General features: G+C 37.1%; 1 protein-coding gene across 3 annotated transcripts in view; it reads right to left on the bottom strand.

Annotated features, from left to right (window-relative positions):
- LOC124407123 (kielin/chordin-like protein) overlaps window positions 1–22409 on the bottom strand; it is an 89543-nt gene extending 67134 nt beyond the window's left edge. The window contains exons 1-2 of one of the 3 annotated variants that reach the window (XM_046882965.1): window positions 22159–22409; window positions 10724–11116 (exon numbers count right to left, since the gene is read on the bottom strand). In XM_046882965.1, coding sequence (XP_046738921.1) covers window positions 10724–10778 — 55 coding nt within the window. In that variant the 5' untranslated portion in view covers window positions 10779–11116; window positions 22159–22409. Of the gene's footprint in view, window positions 1–10723; window positions 11117–12599; window positions 12883–22158 lie in introns of those variants that run through there. The other 2 variants (XM_046882963.1, XM_046882964.1) reach the window with 2 other exon arrangements.
- Window positions 22410–26562: the final 4153 nt, after the last annotated feature.

Below are 26562 nucleotides of genomic sequence, written 5' to 3'. Positions count from 1 at the left end.
AAGGGGTAGTCGAATGCTTGTTGATTATAATGTTAAACAAATATAAGTTAGATAATCTATATATTTTGTTTTTTAATTAGTTTTACGATTCGGTTATTAAGATTTGCATATCACGTAGGATTTTCCAAAAAACTCGAGCAAACAATAAACCGATAATCAAATAATTCGATCATCAATTAGCTGAGCGAAATAGAAGTTGCTGGTAGAAGGAAAGACTCGTTTTGATACTTGTGTTCCCTTAAATCGAGTGCAGCTGGAACGTGAGGGGTGAAAGTAAACGGGGAACGTTTCACCGCCGCGAGACACAAGGATAATAATTCGTCGAAGCTTTGAGGGAAGAAGCTACCCTCAGGATCGGTGCTCTCGATCATTCTATTGGCGTCACGCGTATCCTCGGCTGCAGAGTTTATTTAGGAAGGACTCGAGCGCAAACAATCAACTGTAAATACCAACGGCGTACAGTAATTAAGAGTCGCTTAACCCCCTCAGTTTGGTTTGGGGTGTGAAGCAGAAATAAAGTATAGCGTGTAGTTGTGTGTCACTTTGTTTACACTTATCGTTATAGTTAAAGCGGAAACAAAAAACTACAAAAAAGAAATTTGTAGAAAAAAAAGGCAATTCGTCTTCTTTCAAAGAATCTCATAACCGAGTCTTAGATTTTCGACAAAGTCGCCCAAATCATTTTTATCCAATGTCCCTACCTATTAGAGATATGTTGGGTTCTGGACAAAACTGTTAATTTCGAACAATGTTTTTTAGTTCCACCGACTGCAAACACCGCGAAAAATATTGAAAATAAACTAATGCAGGATCGAAATTTGAAAAGAAAAATGTCAAACTATAATTGATGCACTCTTTTGCTGTTCTTAGGAGATTTTGATCCCAAATTCTAAAAAAACTCAATCTATCTAGCTATCTATCAATCTATCGATGTATATATACAAATTATTCTGTGGATATGGTTTCTACAAGGGTAATTTGATACGGATGGTTATTATCTAGATCGAGAGTTGGCTGGCTAGTAATTAAATATGCACAATATATAATCGCTGCAGTCTGTGTATATAAAGAAAGAGAAAACATTGATTCATTTTTCCTAAAAGGAATCAGGACAAAAAAGAATTATGCAAAAGTACATCCCACGTACATACAGAGGCATAAAACACATCTTACAAAGTTCTGACAGTGAGATAAGGAGTGAAATTTATTGCGCCATTTCGGCTGTTTAGCGGGCTGGTAACGTGCCCACGGAACGTGTTATTAATTTAAGATACTTCAACCGAGCCTAAAGACCTGAACAAATATTTTATCATAAGATAAGCTCGACGACGTAACGTGCGCTTTACAACCTGAGAAAGTTTCAACTCTGTGAATAGGTACATACGAGACGTATTATACAGGAAACCCCCAGCTAGATACGGGATAGGTTAGTATGTTTGTCAAGATGTAGGGTTAATTAGAGACAATTTTCTTCTCTTGACTGTTTTTCATCTTTTTCCAGGTTTTGAAAAGACAAAGGCATGGTTAAATCAAAATTCTTATGATCGTTAGAAATAAAACTAGGAGATTATTTATTTGCTTACTTTATGTTAACTTGTTTAAAAACAAGTGACTGAAGAATGAAGCTTGAAAAATATATGTCTTGAAAGTTCGTATTGTCGAGTATGTAAAATTCACGGACTTAGGGCCCCTTTTGTGGTGTCGTTTCGCTCAATTTTTCTCTAACTGCTGCAATATCTCGTATTCTTATTCACAAGCTAGTAGTAGAGTTCTCAAAGAATCGACATAAGTCGGATTGCTGCTTTCGCATGACCGTATCAACTCGCATAATAAAAATTCAATGAATTCAATGATGACTTTTCATACCCGCATCCAAATAAAAAAATATGAAATCCCATCACCCATCAATTTCTTAGAAAAAAAAAAAAAAAAAAAAAAAAAACATGCATAGTAATCTCTTTCCCCCCAGTTACACTGAACTCTCTCCTCAACTTTCCATAGACTACAGAACATCACTCAAGCCGTCAGAGCAACGAGTGCTGCAGATGACACTGTCATCATGTCAGGGATTAGACAGATGGTATACAGAGAAGTATCAACGAGAGGTAACACTGGCACCAAAAAGTGAGCAACAAGAAAACGAGCTGGAGGAATGGGATTCGAGGCGGTGGAAACACATTCCCGCGCATCCTCGAGCCAAGATATACCTACATACCTATATATATATACCTATATACCTACGTATGTATGTATGTGTGTATGTATATAGGTATAATACGCGCTGATCCTGCCAAAGCAACGGCGCAAAGGCAGGAGGGAATGCACGGTACTCTAGCCGGCACATGGATGGTACGGGGCCCCAAAGAGCAACGCCGCCGTGACCGTAGCCACCGCAGAATTTGAACGCCACGGCCTACACCGTCACTCGATAGCGTTGCGCTTGCTGTAGTAAGAAAAGGGATGGTGGTTGGGGGAGGGCGGGGGGGGGGGGGGGGGGGCTCTTTTGACGCCCTGGGATCCCCCGTGGGTAATGAATTGCGGTCGGTGCAGCAGACCGAAAGCTGTTACCGTCAGAGTGAAATTTTGGCGGGAAGTTTGCGTCTCGCGGTTCTAGGCGTTGTAGGTTAGGATTGATAGTTTCGAAAGCTTGAGGATGAAATAAAAAATCACACCTGCAATTTGAGGAGGGTTCCAAATTGTACCAAGAACGAAACCGTGAAATTTAAGGGGGCATATGCGAGTAGATCGCTAGAAACGTAGGAGAATTACGAGAATTTTTATATGAGAAACTATTTATTCGAGTCGATCCGTTTTTGTTTTTTTTATTTATTTTAAGGTTTATATGTTAAGGTATGTTCAGTCATTTTTTCGTAAAAATTTATACACTCTAGGCCTTGTTACAATGGCTGGCGTAAAATATGTGACGTACTGACACGGTATACGGTGTGCCTAGGATTTTGGACAGTCGGTTGATCTAAAATAAAAAATTTCAACGGGATCTTGAAATATAATATATCGAGCCATTTGCTGCATGTGGTTTTTTTTCAATAACGAAACGGTGAACGTTTCGACTTCAAAGTACGTTTTCCGGCCTAAATTTAACACCTTTTTTTAAATATAAAAAAATAAATAATTGAATCAAAAAAAAAAAAAAATCCATACGTAGCGAACGAGACAAAGTGTACAAAAATATTGTGTCTAACTTTGGTAAAAATTCGTCGTGTCGTTTTCGAGATATCCTAGACACGGACTCTGAAAATGTAGTTTCGAAATAATCGAGTTTAAAGTGCGGCGAAATATTCTTCATACTTCGAACTTCCAGAAACCCGAATAAAAAGAAATTCCATTTTTTGAATATTTTACTCGGATGTGCCCCCTTAACAGGCTGAGCGGCCGGTTGCACAAGCGCTAAATCCTTGGACTCTATTGGTCGGCGAGATCACAGCGCGGCAATATTTTCGTCCGAAAAGCAGGGGAGCCAACTTACACGAAATGGGGCACAAAATGTCAAACTCTCCCGCACCGAGTGTTGGGACAATAGAAAAAATACGCGACTTCGCTCTTTCGGGATAGTTTATGTAAAGCAAAATTTCGACTGGTTTTGAAAAATACCGAGGTGAAAAATAGTACTTCAAAATCCGTCCGGTTTGACGCGGAATTACTTGTACAAAAAGTGTTTCGATAGGTGTGATAACAGTGTTTACTGATTTGATCAAGCAGCAGCGTCTTGATGAAAAATTCCAATCTGATAAGGATTTGCTTGGAATGTTAAGCCTTCTCGTGATCAATTAGCGGAAAGAATTGATTGGTTATCATTTTAGATAATTCAAGATTAGCGAGCCAGCGAAAATCGGACACCGACATATGATTCTTCTGTGTCATTGATTCCAATTTGATATCCTGCGAAGTAAGAAAACATCTAGAGAAATTTTTTAGCCATCTACCTCTACTCATCATTTCTTTTATCAAAAATGAGAGAACACAAATTACAACTGTATATTTTATAAACAAATAGAAGGTGAAAGACTGAAAGGAAATGGTGCAAGAGTTATCGGTATCTGCAGCCGAGTCGTTGAGGCTAACAAATCCTCATCCATGAATCGTCGATAACAAAGTCTCGACGATTGGCTTTTCCTATGATCAATAATTACTCTGGGATCGTTAAATGCAAAAAAAAAAGTAACTAATGTCAATAAAGACAAAAGGATCGCTCCCAAGCGTCACGCCGCAGGCGGTCAGAATTGAATTTGCTGCTCTACCATTACCTCATTTAGCTATATACGTCGTGCACTCCGCGTATTTGCTTTCTACGATCCACGGGATGTATATTTCAAAACAGAGTTTATTTTACCAGAAGGAATGTGGTACATGTTACAATGTATTGAGTGCGCGTTATTTCGACGTTGGTAACATTTTCCGTACTTCCCGTGAAAGTAAAATCAATGTATGCAAGAAAAAAAAATAAATAAAAAACGTCTCTAAGGCTCGAAGGCGATAATTTTGACCCGTCCCACGCAGCGATTGAAATTTCGAATGGAAAATATATGTATTTTCTCGATGCCAATACTAAAAAATTTCTTACACATTTAATATTGTTGAAAAAAATTTGTAACTTGACACACTTTATTGGCATATTAATTAAGATGTATGAAATACAGTTGTTGCAGATTTTTCGAGCTACGGGTTTTTTTTTATCTACAAACATTAAAAACGTACCGAAGAGACAAGTGTTTTCAATTTTTCAAGTTTTTTGATCACAGCTCAACAAAATCTGGAAAAATTGCATTTCATACTTAATAATATGGCCAAAGCGTACACCAAGTTACAATTTTTTTTTTCATCGATACTGTATGTTCAGGATGTATCAGAGTATTGGCATTAAAAAGACAAATGAATTATTGTATTTTCCACTTAAAATTTATATCACTCGTTGCCATGGGGTCAAAATTATTCGGAGACCTTCACACTTTACAAACATTTTTATTTGCACACTTTGATTATATTTTTAGTGGGAAAACGAAAAAATTTCTCCAGAGCTGAAATAACGGCTACCCTAAGGTGTACATTAGGGTGTTTGATAAAAAAATAATTTACGATTTTAACCCCCCCCCCCCCCCCCATCCCCCAAAGTTTGTTTAGGTTAAAAGAAAGATTCTGTGAAAAGACGAGCTTGTTTAATTTTTGACTTACTTTTCACATTTATTTTAAGTTTGTGAGGAAACACATTGTAGCATTTAAATTGTTATTTCTTTCCTGACATTTACATTCAATCCATAACGCAACAATATATTATTCGAGAATCTTATTCTCCTAAATTAAAAGTTTATATTAAATTATATCCATTTTATAAAATCGAATTAATAATGAAAAATCGTCAGTTAAACTCCTCAAACGTTAAGCGGATACTTGACGTTACAAGTTTGAGTTTTCTTTGTGACGTAAATTAATATTATGATCGATGTAAGCAATAAAGAAAAAAAAAATAATAAATCACGATACTTGACAAATTTAAAAAAATGTATAAAAGTAAAAAATTAACTGATCGTCGTGATTTTCCACGTAACGTAGAACGCTCATCTTTTCACAGATCCTTTCTTTTAATCTAAACAAACTTTTTAAGCAATTCCATGATCGGAAAGTCGCAAATTATTTTCTTCCGAAACACCCTGATATGTACAACGTGCATGTATATGTATCACAATTATTTTTTCATCGTTCGTTCCGCACTTCGATTTTTTGAAAATCGAAATATTTATTTTCCGATATTTAGAATTGTCCAGACTTCCGTTCATCTCACGCCCGCACAGTAGGTATATCACATACGATACGTGGGTACACAAAAGGTGAAAACCTGCATATTCTATCTGGCTGCAGATTAAACTTGTATGCATGCCTAAACTATATTGGAAACGGAAAAATGATAAAGGGGAAAAAGAAAATGATAGGTTAAAAAAAAATAAAAAATTCGCGCACGTAACATCGGCCACGTCGTGAGTTTCGAGCGGCTTCAACGGGTGGCCGCGATTTGATTTTGGATTATTGAATAAATTGGAATTGTGATTGGAATCGAAATGAAAAGCGGTATATACACGCGTGGGTGGTGCAAGCTCACTGTTTTTACCCTCTCCTCTCTCTTCTTCCTCACGTTTTGCAATATTTCATCCAGGTTTTTTACTGCTTTTTCCGGATCCACCCTTGCATATTATATATGCATGTACACATCTACATACACCACATACACGCGGATGTACGTACGACCTGCCCCTCTATCCTATATATACATATTATACCTATATTTGCAACACAGAGCGTGAAAAAATTTTCCTTTTTTTTTTTTTTTTTTTTTACTCCTTCGGCAAGCTCTTTTTTTCTTCTCTTGCCTCGTCGGTGGGGTGGTTTTTTTTTTTTTTTTTTTTTTTGTTTTTTTTTTCGTAGCTCTTTTTTCCCTGCTACCTACCTCATCTTTTTTATCGAATTATTTTATCCTCCATCACCGGCACGCGGAATATCAACGAGGGAGGTCAAAGTTCACTCGGGTTGCTGGCTTTCCTTTTATACAATATAAATATACTACAATATATATATATATATATATATATATATATTATTATATATTATTCCGTGAGTGGAAAATACTCGAGCCAAGGAAGTGAAAACAGGAAAATAAAAATCACGAAAAACATTCATGCATTTATACACACGTGTACAGACACGAAAGGCGTGCCTACGTGAATTTTTATTTTTTTTCACACATATCGGTCAGCTGCAGTCCATTGTCTATATGTACATTAAGGGTGGTCCTGGGTGCATTTAGGGTGTTAACGAATTTTTCCCCCAAATCAAATTCGAATAATTCAAACATAATTGTATAATTTTTTCACATTTTTACCTCAACTTTAAGATAGTACGCTTTGTGATCGACATTTTTTGTAAAAATAACATGAGGGGAAAAACTTTTTTTTCTTATATATATACATATATTATTATAAGATTAATAATTTTCCTTCCCTTTCAGGATTTTTACCCCGTGGAACATGAAAGGAATGATAATTCCAATGGAGAAACGTGTCGCGATGACTAAAAAAAGAAGCAACGATGATGAAAGGAGAAAGTATACGAAATGAATTCTAAAAAAAGAAGAAATCGAGAAAAAAAAAACGTGGACAAAATAAGTGCAACAGAGGATTGGGAAGCAATTAGTAGGTATCCGTATGACGAGCGACGGGGAAGAATATTTTTGCCGCAATTTACCCGCGGCTATACCCATTATATTATACGCATACATACAGGTGCTTTGTTTGTATAATAGCGATACCAGCTAGCAGACCTTGGCAGCAATTATATATATAACATAGATGTATACATATAGTATACATACACACATGTGATACGCATAGTTTCAGCCCAATGCCAACAGCATTCGCCGATACAGACGCACGCGAGGGCTCTGCGAATATATGTGTGGACTAATTCGTGCAAAATGTAGATGCACGCGTTGCACGCCTGACAAGTTGGCTCCGTGCAACGATAGAAACAGGTCTAGCGGCTGTTTGATCCGGTATAATATATATATGTATGTCCAAGTCGTGTAGACATACGTGACGTCGCACATAACGTGCGTATGTATGCATATTCGACATGAATGTGTATGTTATGGCTGGATCTGAATCGTCTCAATTACTGATTCGAGTTAATTTTTTTTTTTTTACTGCGTGTCTCGACGATCTTATATACTGTAATTCATGATGATTGCTTTGAACATAAGGCTTTGACAAATTGTTAGACGATTCATGTTCTGTCCTTGTTGTTACTGTTGTTGTTGTTTTTTTTTTTTTGTTTTTTTTACTCTTTAATACGTTTTTTCGTTCTCTCTCTTTCTCTCTATGTATCGAAACGTGCTCGTGCAACGATCTTTTTTCCCATTCGTCGTATGACGGTTCGAAAAAAAAACTTAATTGCGTTAAGGATGCTTAACTACCGTGCACTACAGCGGTCAAGTCTAACAGCTGACTGTATAACGTCTAATCAAAGACATACGTTGTACAAGACGAGCTGAATTATAGATGCAGCTTGTACGTATGTACAACGCCGATCGTGTTTAGTTTGATTGAAATAAAGTGAACTTGCTGATGTAGGAAGACAAGTAATAACCAACAAAAAAAGAAAAGAAAACAACAATTCTTAACTAAAATTTCACACGTTTAATTACAAATATAGTTTCTCCTCAACACACACGTTTTCATCGTGTTTGTAATTTGTATGATAAATATGGAAAATTGTATCTTATACAGATTAATTTTCACCTAAAGTTGACAAATTATAAACGACAGATAAGTACAAAGTTTTGTTTCTTGGATAGGATTTTATGCAAACTTTTTCCAGAATCAGTAAGGTTAAAAATTTTCAGTAGACTGTGTAAAAATTCTGTCCTAATTGTATCTGGTATTATTTAGCAAATAAAATAATTGTCGACAACAAGGTTCTTCAATGTCACACCAAGCCGTTCGTCGCCTTGCCTAATTTACCGATTAGACGCGGCTATGATGCTATATATTTAATACAGCGCGGTTCATCCGTGCAGCGTTAGAATGTGATATCCGTATAATTTGTTATCTTGAGTAATTTAATATACGGTATATACCTCTGTACATACATAGAACGCTTGACACTTGGAATTTCGACATTGCTCCAGCAGTGCCACGTAGCAGACTAGGTAGGTACCTACACTGAAAGCGTTATACCTATACACGCTGTACCTACGTCGAGGTATATAGTTAAATAAAGCATCGAGTACGTAAAACGTATACGAGTATATCAAAGCCTAAGATTACGAGACCCCGACCCGCCGAGTTTTTTAAACATTGTATTCAAAAGAATGGAATATATTGTCTCTCTCTTTCTGTTGTATTATATCTAGTATACAATTGTTATCAATGCCTGAATAGTATACGTACGACGCGCTTACCACGACAGTCTCAGGAAAGTGAACACCACCTTGCGCATGCGCCAAGTTTTTCGTCCGTTTCACAGGCTGACCAACTCTGGCCGGTTTTAACCGCGGCGATAACTTCCAACACCCGTAAAGACTTCGAGGTTACGTCGACTCTCACCGCATCGTAACCTCAAAACGTCTACTAATTTCGATAGTTTGCGTCTGGCAGCGACCCAATTGGTCAGCCTGACAAGCAGACGAAAAACTCTCCGCGATTCGCGGAGAATCTACCAATTGCATGACGGCATTTCACACATGCGCATTCGAGTGTTTAGGTTTCTGAAACCATCACTGCTGACAATATGAAACATACACGGTCAGATATTCTTACCCTCTATCTTTCTTTCTTTCTTTCTTTCGTTTTTTTACTCGCTTTTTTATCTTCTAATTATTATCTTTATGCGGTGTGGCTCGCCGAGGTACAAGACCTGGCTGTTGCAGACCTCGTGAAACTCGACACCGCCCTGGTATTAAGTAACTGCCTGAGTGGCGACGCTGATCGAGTGTGTGTGTGTGTGTGTGTGTCGTTCTTCGCTGTTTGCTTCGTTTGAATTTTCGTGCAACCACATCATCCACCCACCTAACCATCTACCTACCTACCTACCCGCCTAACCTTATAACAATCTACGTGTCTGGTTATCTCACCCGGAGCACGGCGTGCTTCCACGTACGTGACTTTCCAAGGAATTCGTCACTCTAACACGCTACGAAAGTTCAGTTAACCGTGGAATCATACTCGAAGATTATCAGCGCAATGCGATGCGATAGGTAAACGGATCGAACAGGTTTAAGGGGTGCCCTGGTCGTATATGGTGTATCTCCAAATATCGAAGTCCCCGTATCTCAGACGCAAAAATGGGCCGAACAATCCGATTCTAGCCGCAATTCTGAACAAAAACACTCCGATGCATTTCCATTAAAAAATAAACATGTGGCATGAATTTTACGAATTTACTATTACGATCTCGTAGAATCCAAGCTATTTCTTTATTTATGCGTCAGATGAATAAAGCTGTTGAGCCTATTTTCACGTTTAAAATACGTCGTTTTCGATATTCGGAGATATATACGTCAACGTCGAAATCGAGGAGGGCAAGTTTAAAATAAAATTGGCAAAAGTCATACAAAGCATACTAGAACTTGAAAGAAGAAAATAAAAAAAAAAAAAACGGACTATTGAGTCGCATGACAATTGATGTGTTTACATTGTTCAGCGATTCATTCTGGTACAATGCATCAACGTGTATTGGAGCTCAAGGAAATACGTCTGAAAGTCTGAAAGACGCGTTTACAGAATGTCGTACAATGTGAGACAATCCTTTGGAAGATATATATCTGTGTGAGACTTCGAGTCCTACGAGGACAGACTAAAGAAGTATGCAAGTAGAATGCCAAGATGAAAAAGGACCCAAAAAAGGAAAAACCGTTTTAGAATGATGGAAAACAACTTCTATGTAACAACAATCGGGTGGAAACTGTACACAAAAGTTGTTGTTGTGGGTGAACCAAGCAATTTCTTATTTTATCGGCTAAACAAATCAAAGTTCGGACAGCAAGTTTTTCTTCTGCTCGTCAAACTCCCCAACTTTCAAGCGTTTCGAGGTTATATTGGATTAAGATAAGACAATGGTCGGTATTTGTAAGAAAATTCAGTCACAATACGGTGTACCTAAGTGTTAATTATAATAAAGGACAAAGGCGAGAAGAAAAAAAAAAAGATTGTCAACTTACCAACGGCGACATGTAGAAGCAGCAAAACTGCAGTGATCATCCGTAACACTTTCATATTGACAAACTGCGTTGATCGTCTCTGTCGGTACTGTTGGATCTGCACTTTCTTTCTTTTTTTACGTTTCCTTTCCTCTGATTGGGACCGATTTATAATTATAATTCACCGAGACGCTGTATGCACTTTCAACATTCCGACCACCCTATATTGGTTATAGTTCCAGTTGTTGTGTGGGATAGTTTTTATTGGTTTTTTTTTTTGTTGGTTTTTTTTCACCTGGTTCTCCTTACGCGTAGGTATTCTACGGAGACGTTGAATCGACTTTATCAACTCCAGGCACAATCATCTCCCTTTCTTATTGACGTAGTATGATACTGACCAGCTTCTCCAAGTGGCTAATTATGAAAATAAAAATCAATTAACAAACGATTTAACCTCTCACTTATGCGGAATTATTATATCTGATATAAACTAAGCGGCGCAAGTTTTTTTTTTTTTTTTTTTTTTTCTAGAAAAGAAGTGGCTATCTTTTCCCTTAAATTAATTGTCATCGATTCCCTCCGCCGTTTTATTTTCTCATTTCTCTGTTGCTTCGTCACGGGATTCCGGGAGAAACGAATGAGGCGAATTCGATTAATACATTATTTATCGTATCACTTAGTTTGCATAGCAGCAAAGTGAGGAAATCTCAAACTTTATATCCCACGAGGAGTTTAGATAATATAACTATTAATGGGAAACCAACAAATACAAAATGAAAAACATTAATGGTGTCTTGTCAACATTCAACGATTGATTGATTAAAAATTATTTATGATAACAATTGGAGAAATAGAAATATCAATAAAAGAAATTCAATTTGGACGATATGTTCTATTATTATTAGCAATATTATACAAACAAATAACGTTATACTAATTAATAATTGTTTATGCAGTAAATGCATTGTATATATATATATATATATACCGTTAAGAGGAAAGGGGAGAAAGAACAATAACACAATACAGATTATATAAAAAAATTGTATCGGAAAGAAGAAATGGAAAAAAAAATTGGGCAAGATATTTAAACCTGTCTTAAAAGCTGTATCACTTTCTCGCGATCGATCAACAACCCATAGATCGTACAGCGCGTTTTATAGATTAGATACATATGTATACAGATAATAATTTTACATTCAAAGCGCGAAACCTTATGTATGATCTATTTTTAACCGCGGAGGGTGAACGGATTGATGTAAATATTTATCAGACTTGAAATACCACGCGCATTTCTATATTACATAAATACTATATACTTAGTAGCCAGTGCATATATCTATGTAGATAAATCGAATTCCTCAAGCGTCGAGAATACATACGCATGCATCTTGGGAAAATATAATACTTAACTTCGAATGGAGAGAGAGTGAGAGAGAGAGAGAGAGAATGAGAAACAGAGTCAATAACATTATTTTTGAAAAAAGAAAGCACAAAACAAATATAAAAAATGACCCTCGTCATTGGACCGGTAGCAAAGAAAACAAGAGGAGGAAAATTTATACGGGAGCGAGAAAGAAAAAAAAAAGATGATAAAAAAAAATCATTACAAAAAACTTACATCACAGCAATAGTCGTTAGCATGAAAAAACAGAGGAGCGAATGGTGTAATGCGATGACGAAAAAGGAAGGTGGACCAAAAAATGAAAACAAAATATAAATAAGAAGAATAAAAAAGAAAAAATAAAGAAGAAGAAAAGAAATAGTACAAAAACGAGACGAGGAGGGAAAAGCGAAGGAACGAGAGAGACGGAACAAAATTAAATCTCTTTAAAGCACTGGGCAGACCGAAGGTGTGAGTTAAGGCCAAGGTCTTCGAAACAAGTCTCTGACTCACCGTTCTATCTTAGGAACTGTCAAAGACAGTTTTACCGGCGCTAAAAGACGAGTGCTGGAGCGTGGAGAAACGTAATTCTTAACGCTATACGGAATTGCCGAGAGTTTTTCTTCTTAGACGTTTCACAGGAATTTTTATTCTTTTCTTTTTATCTTCTTCGTACGTTCTTCCCCCTTTTTAACTACATAAATCCAGCCTCAAACTCGCTTCACGTACTCGAATATTTTACACTCCGTTGCAGTAAATGCGAAAGTTCGGTTATTTTTTTCTTGCGATTATTTATTTATTTTCTTTCACTTTCTTTTTGTCAATTTTTCCCACCATTATGCACAATATTTCTCATCACGTTCACGCAAACCGTTCTTAAGTCAGCGTAACGTAGCGAAGGTTACGTTATTCAGATTCATCGACATGCTTGCGAGAAAAATGCGACGCCTGGCGTAGTTTCCAGAAATAATTCACTCATATCGATCGTACGCGTTGCAAGGAAATTCTCGAAAAATATCTGCATTATTCCACTAATCTTTCGAGGCCAATTCGCAGTTGCGTTATTACAAAATTTATGAATATAAATTAATAATAATAATAATTATTATTATTATTATTATTATTACGACGACATGAACGAGGATTATCTATCAAGCTTCACAAATTTCATTGCTGTTCATATGCGGTATATTATACGTATAAAAAGCACATTTTTATCAATCAAAATGGAAACGATAAAATTGTTATGTCGAGGAAGGAATTCTGTTTGTTAAGTATAACGAATCTTATGCTACGTCTGTTACTCATCGAGAGATTTGCGCTAACTGTTTTATGTCTGCAGCTATCCATACACATATTCATATTCAATTATCTTATTGCCATCCTGTGTTATTAAGAATTCGATAAAATAATGCAGAAGTGCTGCTTTGAAGAAATGGTGAGAAAAAATTAAGGAAGAAAAGAAAGAGAGGTCGTTGAATATCATCAAAGATTTTGTTAACTATTTCTTGCTCTCGTTTACCTGTTCAATTGTCCATTCTACATTGTACTGCGAGAGAGACCGCGGTGTTAAGCAAATCATAAGACGTCAATTTAGGTTACTTTAATGCATAGGCGAGAGAGAGAAATATGAAAAGGAATGCGAGGGAGCGAGAAATACGCGGGAAATGGTAAACAATGGGTTTGATTAGTGGAATTACGTAAACCCTCCAACATACAGTACATACGTAACATATACACTGTTAAATCAGTACAGTTGCCTCGACGGTATGCGAGACGCAGAGCTTTCTGAGCTTTGAGATTAGATTGGATGGATCTTGCGACGCCAGCTGACGGTCATAAAAATTGTATAAGGATTCCCCAGGTCGCGGAGGGGCGAAGATAAAAAGCTATATCTTCGCGCAGGAATATACTATACTTATATACATATTTCATCCGATTGAATGAGGTATATGTGAGCTGCTCGTGGTTCAACGAATTCACGTACCTGTGGTGAAATTTAATCGAATACGAGATCAAATCTTTTAAATTTTTATTTCAATTTATCGTCGAGTGGCGATGGACAGACTGATTAAAATGGACTAGTCCTATAATATCCCGCCGTTTCTAGTTACGTTTGCGAAAATAAGAATGTTTAATAAAAGTGTTTTCATTTTGGTAAAACGCTAAAATGTCTCGGCTTACTTTGTCCAAATCCGATCGTTCCGGAATAAACGAAAACAAATCAAACGACCAAATTTCATTTGAGTGAAAATCGTCACTATAGCAAATAATTCAGAAAAAGCTGTAACTATTTAAAAATCATTTTTCGAATAAAGAATTGATCAATCGGTTGAAAAAATTGAAGGACATTATTTTCCTGATCTCAAAATATGGACATATGGTGAATATAATTCAACTTTGGTTATAACATTTTCCCTCTCTTCTCCTAGATCTAGATCTAGGTCTAAATGATAAAGTTAACGAAACGAGTCTCGTGACACCGTCCGTCAAATTCCGCGATTTAGATACAATTTGGCGAATTCACAGATATGACCGGAACGAGCGTTGCTTATCAAATTAACCGACACCATATCGCTTTCTTTTCTTGACCGTTTGTCCGGCCGGACGGGGGTAATTGGGTAATTAAACTTCTACCAAAAGCGATATGTGTTCTTATAACCACACATAAAAGTTACGGTTGCGATTGTGGATATATGCATTAAAATCTTAACTAATCAAGGGTTGACCAGAGACATGATCGCAGATATCACTGTTTGCACTCGAATCACTTGCGTCCAGGGTGTCAATCGCGTAATATCACTTAAAATAATTTATCCATCCGCATATTTATTAATTTATTTATCTTATGAAATCCTGATGTATACGTATTCGGATAGTCAGTTATAGGAGCCTTGAAAATGATCTACACTGAAGAAAGTTAATGTGTATAAAATATTGATCGTTACGTCAACGTTGGTACATATAAGATGATCAGAACGAGTTATGGAGTAATCGAAACGAGTGACGATGCTCAATTCGAATAACCCATCCAGATCGATAGTTGAGATTGCAGTCAACTCGAATGACAAAATCAAAAACAGAGAAATAAAAGTGATATAGAATATTGCGTATTGGTTCCAAAGTTCGATATTGGACTTAGATAAGAAACAAAACTATTGAATATTGTTCCGAAACTAAACCGATTTAAAAAAATCTTTCACTAATAAACAGCCAATTTGTCCACGAGTAGCATAAGCACACTGCTTGACTGCTTCATCGGCGTGCGCTGACCAAATGTTTGTATATAAGTGAAATATAACATTAGTGTGACATGATAGATAACTTTAATGAGGTTATCTTTTGCGCGAGCTTGTCCATTTAACTTAGATTTGTCTACCCGTGCGAAGCCGAATCTGGACTAATTCTGCGGTTACTTTTTCGACCCCCGAAATACTTTGGAGGATGGTGAGGGTTGACCACGGGTCGACTTGGCCTGGAATATCTCATATATGTATAAAATATTATCGACTCACTGTTAATCGAGAGAGAGAGAGAGAGAGAGAGAGAGAGAGAGAGAAAGAGAGGAAGAGAGCTCGAAGTCAATCGCTTAGAAGATGGAATGAAAAAAAATAAACAAACAAACGGTAATCAGTTAATTGCAACAGTCTGCTACTTCCGAGATGGTACAGCTCATTCCCGAAGGCAGAACTGTTTCAATATGATAACGCGACAGCCAGTTAAACTGATTAGAAATTCTAATTTTACGAATGATGGGCCATTGCGAGAATTATCTCAATCGCGAACCAAACAAGTTTGTTGATCCAGTACAGCAGTGTAAAAGTTTCCAAGGATCCAATTTCGAATTGGAGTTTTACGCAAACCAGAATTTAGAAATATATCGATAACTACAGATTTGTTTGGTAGAAAATCTCGAAACTCGTGTAACGAAGTCAACGTTTGAGTCAAGAATCTACAAGAAATGATAGAAGAGACTGAAAATTTTTGAATAAGATTAGAAAAATGAAGCATTAGTCTAATTCAAAAATGACCAACTCGTTCAAAGATTCGTCGTTTCTGTACCTCGAGTTCCACTCAATCCTTTTACTAGAGATTTGTCAAATTCGTGGACCACTAAAGCAGCAAAGTTGTTGTCCCCGAGTATCCTCAAAATAAAAATTCCCCGCGAGTAGAAGTAATTGAATGACAAAGAGGACTGGTGACCATATACCTGTTAAGCAAATACGTTCGATAACACGTGTAATTATTATACACGTAGGAGTGTATATACATTTTAGATAACGAGAGGACGCGCAGATGACGGTGATGATGTTACTCACAAATACACACAGCATACATCGTGATTAATTCATCCGTTTATTTGCCCTCTTCTCGCGGTTTCAAAACTCCGAAATCATTGTTGTACAACAAGTGTTGGCGAATTTTTAATAACATACTATACTCCGTTCTTCACGCTCCTTGATCGCTTCGTCGATTTTTAATCCTGTTTGCTCAACTTCTTTTTACCGTCATATTTTTTCCATTCATTCTCTTCGAATCCGCGTGGTCTTTTCTCCGTTTTCGGCACGGGGCTTGAAGTTTGAACGGCACGACTCTAGTGTTTACGCAGTCGAAGCATAATGCTGGAGGTGATGTCACCGCTCGAACTGATGTTCAAGCCTCGCGAATTCGATATCTAGGTACACCAACACTCGATGTCAACGGCGTCTAGTCGCTGTATTTTATCCCCCCCCACACACACACATACACACACACACGCGATACTGTTTTATCATCTATAATTGCAAACCCACTATGCCGCAGCTCGACGAGGATCAGTCGAGAGTTAATGATCGAATCACGTTTTAATTCAATCTTCATATTTTTGAAGGTTGGGCTTTAGAATGCGGAAAGATTGGAATATAGACATAAACGTGAAAATATATTTCAATCGAAGTTGAGATGTAGGATGATCAGAAAATGGAAGAGTTGTAATATATATATGTAATTGAAAGAAAAAAGAAAATCTCATTTAGAGAAATTCTAATGTACGAATTAAATAACGCAAAAATCTGTTTTATAGAATTTCAAAACGGGAAAAGAAAATAGAAAATCTATTTGACAGGGTTTTAAAATGTGTAATAATCAGAAAGCAGAAACGATATAACATCGAATTTTCAAAAAATGTCGAAAGGTTCACGATATCGAACTTTTATAAACACTAAATATATTTCATCGAATTGAAAAATCTGTGCAACGTCGAAGTCCGAGAAAAGTCAAAACGTAGAAAGATTAACGTATCGCAGGGAAATAAACAGAATTTTGAGAATATTAAAGATTCGATACTTTGGGTTTCCACATGCTCAACTATCCTGGATTCCAACTTTCTATATACGTTTGAAAATTCTTTGAAATAGATAGCGAATATTCAAATTTGTTCGGGTGTCAAGTAATTGTCTAAAAATAATTCCTGCCAGACGCGTTTCAAAGATGTTTCGATTTTTTAACCCCGCGGACGCCTGAAATTTGTTTATTTAATAATAACAGGAGAAACTTAGACTCCGTCTGACGATGACACACGTGGGCTGATATGTGTGTGGGAAGGCATAGCTCGAGTATATCAACCAACACGCGTGCCGCTCAATTCATTGGTTCGTTGGTTAGTTCGTTCTTTGCCGAGAAAAAACAGAACCGAAAGCAAGCAAATGTGCGCCGATAAGAAATCGCGTTGGAATTTTAACGACGCGGTATTAAATGTTGCAATAGAGCGACAGAGAGGACGAGAAAATTAAAACGTAATACCCACATAAATTAGATTACATACATACACTAGTGTGTGAATGTTATTATATTTATAACGTGCTTCAATGCGACAAGGAATGTTTGTCTCCTCGAGCACGGCCATTTTTTATTTCATTTTTTTTTCTAACCAAATAGAATTTCTTCTGTTTTCTCTTCTATTCTCAGATTCATTTTTTTTACGGTTTTAGTTCATTCCATGTACGTAATTTTTTTTGTTTCGTCTTTTCGTTGAACACATTCCGCATGAAATTGACCCTTGAGACGTGTTTGAAGTAACAATAAGAATTAACGAATGTATGCAGTAATGCCGAGATTGTTCCATATTACAGAGCGGGATATAAAAGGCGGGAACTTATACAGACAGCAAGTTTTCAGACGGCTATTGTGCGGCACAAAAAACAAACAAATTCCGTCTCTTTTCAGTCTTCACAAGGCGTATATTTATTGCTCGACATTCTTCAAATGCTACGACGTAATAACCTTGGCAAGATAGAATCAGGTGTTTGCTCATAAAGTTCTTCACATTGCGATGTGTGTGCATTACACGAATTGGTGCAGACATGAGATATTTCACACATAAGAATGTATAAGTACCCGCCTCGATTCGTCAACGTTGCGAAAACAGAACTCGAGCGCATTCCAGCTGATAACGATTTAAAATACTCAAATTGTCGTCTTTCCTTTTTTGGCCTGTTGGTGAATTTTACTCGACTGTAAAAAAAAATTCCCGCGATGACGCCACGTTCAGGAATACGATGCAGAAATTATAAGTGGTAACGAGTCACGAGATGTATATATATGTATATATATATATATTTTTTTTGTTGCTGCTTTTTAAGGAGACAGAGACCGGATGAGTCATCTTGCAGATGCATTAGTCGTAAGGTAAGAAAGTTGGTTTTACAGTTTCAAAATGGCTATGAGTACGAAGTTAGCCTATAACGTTACGGTAATAATGATGCATGTTTAGGAAAAACCGTTACTTCGCACCTTTAGGAATGTCTCAAAATTTAGTAAACCATTATGAACAAAACATACTCTTACTTTGAAAAACCGACTCCTCGAAAGTTGTTCTAAAATTGCGGAATAACGATTTTTCTACTTGACGTTTTGTTACGTTAAACGTTACTAACGTCAGCTTCAGAAATGCTTAAGAAAATATCAGTCGGGAGACTATTTTCTACAAATTCACTGAAACATTTTTTTCTTTCTAAATCTTGTTGACAAAATCGTTAAATACATGATTTTACAATATCGGGTTAATATTGATTATGATGAAAGCATTGAAATCTGCTCAGATAGATTTCTAGTAGAAAATGTTCTTCCGACAAAAACAAGTAATCTCATCAATTTGAAACTATATCAACATATTTTATACAAATATAATTTCAAGTATATCTTCACAGCTGACGAATATCACAATTCGACTAAATCACATAACGACTAAAAAGCGTGCTTTTGCTATACCGTATAAGGAGAATTTAAGGCGGGATGAGAATTCGATTCACGGACAGTCCGACGGAGCCTCGAGGTTGGTATTCGCATATACGGCATGGCCGAGGGAATCGAGTAAGCGAATTCCAATTCCACTTGTTCCGCGGTGGCGTTACTCTATACGTTACGTTGAGCGGTTAATGTTCCGAGGAAGCGTTACCAAGATTATACCTACCTACCTACCTACGTCCATACATCCATGCCGTATATCCACCCGCGAAAAATAAACCAACAAAATCGAGTATCGCGCTGCTGCGGTGCTGCGGTGCTGCGGTGCTGCGGTGCTGCGCGGCCGCCACTCACCGGAGTGACGCCATCGAAACCATTTTAGGCAACCGCCGTTACAAAAACTCCACACGTGTGTGCGCCTGTGATATACTTCCATTTTTAGAGAATGTTTATCGTTACCTCTCCTCCTCGTACAATCACCTCTGCCGTATATAATGTGATATTGAATTGCGAATCGGTGGCGCCGGCCGACCGGCTCTGCGGATTCTGGCGCCGATGATAATATCGCGATCGCCCGGAAACGGGTTCGGCGGATGCGGGTTTCAGCGCGCTGCGCTGATTGATCCGATCGATCCTTATCGCTCTTGGCGATTCACGTTATTCCGATTAGCCGAGATAAGACCGATCGAGAACAGCACGGTCGACGGTGACTCGATTCACGCGATGGATACGTGACCAAATTTTTATACATCACGTCTCGGAGAGATCGATACTCGGTGATTTGAAGATCGTATCGGAAACGTATTTGAGTACAGCATTTAGCTTCGAGTTGGCGATTAGGAGGCTTGTAAGATCCATCGTCGACCGAAATCAAACCTTGCGAAGATGTCTCTTAAGAGGATGGTATTGTTCTTTTTTACCGACCGCGTTAAATGTCACTTGCTTTGACTATTATCACAGCATACGTGTCACTGATGTCAAAATACCGCCGATAGCGCAATCTTACATGCAATCCTGAATACAAATATACAAGACAAGTTTTGTTCACCGCAACAATAATGTCAAGAAATGTATTCCTATAATTGGGATTAACATTTATTGAAAGAACACATTTCCTGGCGTTATTTTCGCATGGAAACAAACAGTTTTCGAACAGCGTTGTTCGATATTGCACGTATAGGATTGTGCTGACTACGGCGTTTTCCCATCAGTGCTGTGTAGAATTTGATAATAGTAAAAATAAGTGACATTTTACTTAGTCGGTAATCGGTATAAAAGACTGACTGTAGCGTCCTCTTAAGACGTTTATAAACCGGTTAACCCTCGAATGTTATCACACGGATTGGTACTCGGATCAGCGATAATATTTCCTTTAGCAGCGTTGTCAAGTAAATTCGTTCATCATGTAATATAAATTTTCGACTTCAATCTAATCGCCAATCGGATCTTGGCATTCTTTCACACCCCCCCCCCCCCCCCCCCCCCTCGCCCCCGAAACAGTCGTGTAAAGTGAAGATGACAGAACATTTAGAGAACGTGTCGATCGAGGCGTGATATTAAAGAGGCTGAAAGTTAGTAACTATAACGTAGCGAAACAGAAAAAAAAAATAAAAAAAACTGTAACTATAGACGAACCTCAAAATTATTTTTTCAGTGCTAGATTTGCAAAATATGATTATGTTTTTTGGTATTGCACGGTTTATCGAATTTCAGATATATACGAAATTGCGAAACATGATGATTTTTCTCGAAAATTCGTCATTGCTATAACGTGACGAACTTTGACTTCATTGAAATAAAATTTGGAGCACGATTCTTGGAATATAATAAAAAATTCCATTTCCCAAAAAAGCCCGTCTTATCTGGCTACAACGATAATTCTTCAGTTCAGAATTATCTTTCCGCCGCAAAAGAATTTCCATTAAAGAAGTTTATTTACACACGGAGAAAAAATGTATCACCTGGTAGATAAACGATAACTATAGATACGTATATAGTCTCGAAAGAATATGTATTTAAATGTTATACCATCAAGTGATGATTCGTACTACCTCCGAGCAAACAAAAAAAAAAAAAAACCGAAGAAGAAAACTTTTCGTTCAGCTAATTAAACGAATGCAATATTGTGTTTTCGCGGTCACTTGTATGCTCAGCTGTTGTTTTCCAAGATTTATCCGAACAGACGTGTTTTCCCATTAGGAACGAATAGATAAATGGTTATTACATTCTAGATGCAAGGCGAAGGCGTTAATTTTACAGTCGTACAAATCGAACTACGCAGTTTCGTTTCCGATATTTATTTCACATAATTTACCCACGTGTGTGCCGGTGTAGGTATTTATATCCAGGCACAGACGTGAAAAAATTATCCACGAACTAAGGTTACGGATGAAGAACACATCAAGTTTGTCCCAGAAGATTTTTAAAAATAGCGTTAAATAATTCAGCAATAAAGAAAAAACGAACGCAAACGAAGGTAAAGAAATCTCATAGCCGAACGGGGTGAATAGTAGAAACACAGTAGCAGATGTGACGTAACGATCGCAAGGATGAAAATTAAGCGAATCGAAAGAAAAAGGATCTCTAAATCTAAAAAACTTATGATAAATTATTTAAACCTAAGGGAAAAAAAAATAAAAAAGGAAAAAAAAAAATAAAAACTGCGCCGCTGTAGAGTATATATCAATTTATTCGCATCCCAAGCAACACAGACTAGATCCAAAAACCACTTCATACAGACGTAAGCAAAGCGCTAAACAACCTTTGAGTTGTCTGCTGAATGTTTTTTGGATCACTTAAGACGTGTTTCATGGGAGGAAGACGGTGTTTAATTTCATCGATGGTTTACCTGAGATTTTCGTTTTGGAAGAGGAAAACGGCGGGCTGATTTAAAGACGACGTTGATCGAGAATTTCTTCTTCGAAAAAATCCTTACAAAATTGCGTTGAATCGATGCACTTGCACAATTACGACACCTATATACAAAACGGCAATAAAGCACTCCGCACGTTGCACAAAGAATTGATATTTAAAAAAAATTTATTTTCAACTTGAAACTCACTCGCTGACATATGATGATTATCTCGTTACTTTTTTCATTTCATTTGCGTGTGACGCGGTTGTATTACTCGCGGTATTTTATTCACTTATATTTTGTGAATGGAGTATTGAAACTGAGAGAGGGAAAGAGAGAGAGAGAGAGAGAGAAAGAGAGAGAGGGACAGAGGTGGGCAAAAAGACGAATTCGTTACTTCGTTAATTTTTGTCGGTTTTTGGGAAACGAGAATAATTTCCGTTCAAACCCTGATCTTATTATCACCGACGACGGTGAAACAGCAACGATATTGCAAACCTCCGCGCTGACCGCAACGCCGACGAAGTACAGCGCGGCTCGACTTCATTCTTGCACCGTTTGGCAAGCGAAAGTTTCTCCTCGCATCCTGACCGTTCGGTTGCTTATAACTGACTGACTGACTAAACTGAGTGACTGAACAGTGAACGGCGAGGCACAGCTACAGCCACAGCCACAGCCACAGCTACAGCCACGGTTACTAATACCACTGATCACTCTATCGCTCTCCAAAGACTCACACGAATGCGAAGCGTGACGCTATTCGGCGGCCTCACTGCACGCTCACGGCACACATGGCTGCTGCTCGTATTCAGATGACCCTGATCGCGGCTCGAATCGATGTCTGCGAGTGTACACTGCACCTGCCTGTCAACCGCGAACGCTGGGCGGGCTTGAGATGAGAGATCCCGAATTTTAAAGGTGCCGAAAGCGCCGAGTTACCAATTTTTTGCTGGCGGAAGTTGAAAAAAAAACGATCAAACTTTGGCGAAACGTCAGAGTTTTTTTGAATGGTCCGAACGACGACGTTCAATGTTGAGAAAGTGCGAGGATGAGAAAATTTGAAAATCTGAATTATTGGAAATTCTGAATTTACGAAGATTTTTGGTTCCGTGAATTTCTTGCTTGGTGATATTTTACCGCTTTGATCTTTCTTTGCTTTGGAGTTTCGATTTTTTTATAGTCGGAATACTGGTCATTCTGATTTTCGGTTTTTCTGATTTTTTTGCACTAACTCGTTTAGTAAACTACGCTGTGGAAGTATATTTTAATTTGCCGAATTTTGTTTTATCGGAATTTTACTTTTCGGAACTGTGCAACCGTTTGAAACTTTGTTGTGTCGAATAGGTTTGCTTTCTTTATGCAAAAATAAAGATTATATGTCCTAAAATTGTAACGAGTAAGAGCTTAAATGTCCATTTTTTTCTTTCAAATCATTTCAAGATGCTGAAAAATCTATTTATTCAATTTCTGATTCTTTTATTCGAGAATTACGAATCATTCAAATTGAATATTCAATGATATCAATCGTGAGAAAAAAGTATCCTAGTGGGATTGTACAGATTGTTTTCAATGTTATTACTCATAGTTTTTTTTTTTTTTTTTACTTATGTACTGAGTACGTAACGTGTAAGTCAAAATCTATTCAGAAAACAACAATTTCTAAACAATAGAAAATTTTGACTGCTCGTCAAAAATACTCTCTCAAAATCAGTGTAGCAGTAATAAATTGAATTAACAATCTTCATAAATATCACAGCTTTCTTCTATGAAGTTTTCAAGCCGAAATATCTGTTCAATTGATTTAGTGAGTCGTCATTTATCAGAACCGCAAAATATAAGATTTTTGTCTTAAAATAATCGTGATTTCTCTGAGTTGTTGATACGTATTGAGTTTTGTCAGTGTAAATTAGCAATTAGAATTTTTTTTATTTACTCAGGAAATGATATTCTTTCTATCTAATTCGGACCGATTAACTTTAGTCTCACGTGCTACGCGTTTATTTAATAATTTTTCCTTTACCACAAGACTGTTTTATTCCCTTGCCGGTAAGGAATTGTTTGCGAAAGCTAATTCCAGTCTCTCACACGAACGAATAAAATTAGCTGAATCTATTCTTTGCGTAGTTTGAAAAATTATCATACAATTAGGGTACATACATATAGTTACTTTATGTCTGGAACAAAAATTACTGTTCAATTATCTTACCATCGATATGTACTTAGATTGCAATTTTCGTACAAACTTAACAGCAAAACGGGATTTCCATACGCAAAGATCATTTATATTTATCGGTTTATACAAACAGCCTGTGTGAAACTGATTTTCGGTATAAGCTGAGATTTGCTTCTGCACCATACAAGAGTTATTCGTGAATAATTTTACAATTTTTCAACCCCTTTTTTTCCCAACGGCATACTCAATTCACATAGGATAATATCAAACGCGTGAATACACAACGATTCAGATTTCGGATAACCTTTCTCTTTTTCTTTCTTTCCAACCAGCTGTTCGGACGTTTTTTATGCATAGTTTTATATCAGACATAACTTATTTCTGCATTCATTTTTCAACGCTCCATTCTCTTGGACCGTCTAGTTTATTGATCCAGTTTTACGGTACCCCATGAATTTAAACATTTCAATACACTACACAACAAAGTTATTGCAAAGCAATTTATGGTCAGTTACCTTTTTATGTCCATAATATAAATGTAAAGTATTTATTCCCTTCTGTTATCGTACAAAGTCAATTTTCTCAAGCCTTTGCAGTGCAAGATTTTCCATTTATTATTACCATTAAAAGAAGCCCAATTACAGCTTTTTTTATTCTGCTTTTTATATTTACCCACAACTCAGTGAATAGAGTGAATCTCTCTCTCTCTCTCTCTCTCTCCGTGGTAACGGTGACCTCACTCATGTCAGAATCGTGCTCGTGTTGCCGAGGTTTGGCTGACACACGGCCCTGAATGAATTACTGAGAAGGAAAGAAATGGAAAGACTGACTGACTCCAGGTCGAGTTCTTTTTACTATTCTTTCTTCTTCTTTCTTTCTTTCCCTGAGCTCAATTTCATACTAAAAAGAAATACAACATTCGCAAAAGGTTACCTTCCTCGTTTCGATTTATCTCCTTGTCATTCAAGCATTGTAAAAAAAATTCGAAGGTAATAATATATAATTCCTCAATTTATCAATTAATCGACTCCATTTCACCTTTAATTTAAATGCAAGATTATAGCTAACAGGTTAAAAATTTTTCATAACTTCATTGCAACGGTGATTTTTTATTTTAATTTATTCAATCAAAAATCGATGCTTCGTGGTTTAGAAAATTCGATATTGTGACTTTTGCATGAATGATCGGAAATACTTGTAAACAAAAAGAAAGACAGAATAAAAAATACCCCAGAGGTTTTCATCCCCGTCGTGGCGTTTACTCGATACAAGTCTCTCGGGTCGTTCAGTGTCATATGTGTAGGTATTTTACTATCCGCACAGAGTAATATAGCTGTGTACACATGGTGCAGTCGAGTTAATAGTGCGGTGTATCGAATAAAGTTTTCAACAGCGTTGGACTCTGTGCGAGCCAAGAGCAGCTATTTCATGGCTACTTCCACGATGCAGGGTCCCAAGTGGTTGGCGGTCGGAAGTTCAGCCCTAGAGTGACTTGATTTTTCGAGCTTTAATAGAGTTTTGGTTGTCGTCCGCCCTCCGTGGGTCGCCATTTCCTCCACGATATACATAGAAATGGGTTACATTCGTAAGAGTGAAGAAAAAAAAAAAAAAAAAAAAAACTTACTTCCTGAGCGTGGAATTTTTTTTCTTATTTTTTTTCTTTGGCTATCCTAATTTTTCTGTGATAATCTCCAATAACTTGCTGAAGTGAATTTTTTTTTGCTAAAATATCGCAGGACGGCAAATATGAAAGAAAAAAAAAACGGACTCTTATCTTATCGTGGATGGTAATCGAGAAGCTATGAGCTTGTGAATTGAAAATCTCCATCTTTAGTTGCTTCTGAGATCTGTTGATCCATCAAGCGGATATAAAAAAATTCTAAAAACGAATTTTAGTGGCGTACGTTTGAATTCCAAAGTTTAATGAATTATCTTGAAGTATGTGGTTCATCAAAAAATTTGAATTTTGGCTTAGAACCATTTACCGAATCGTCGTCTTGATAAGGAAAATTTTCTGCCCAAAATCAGTGATGCGTTTTTTTGGTATTGCGCATTTTACAAGAATCCAACACGCAGGCCAGCCTGAATACACTCGTTTTTGAAAATACTTCCAAGCGATTTTGTAGGTGTCGAAACATGTTACCAACGTGATTACAAGATCCCTCCTCAATCAGGCGGTTTTTGCGATGACGAACGTAACAGTAAAGCAATTCATTTACGCACGT

The sequence above is a fragment of the Diprion similis genome, chromosome 6 (genome assembly GCF_021155765.1).
Source record: "Diprion similis isolate iyDipSimi1 chromosome 6, iyDipSimi1.1, whole genome shotgun sequence".
NCBI classification, from domain to species: Eukaryota; Metazoa; Arthropoda; class Insecta; order Hymenoptera; family Diprionidae; genus Diprion; species Diprion similis.
This window is presented reverse-complemented; position numbering and strand designations above follow the sequence as displayed.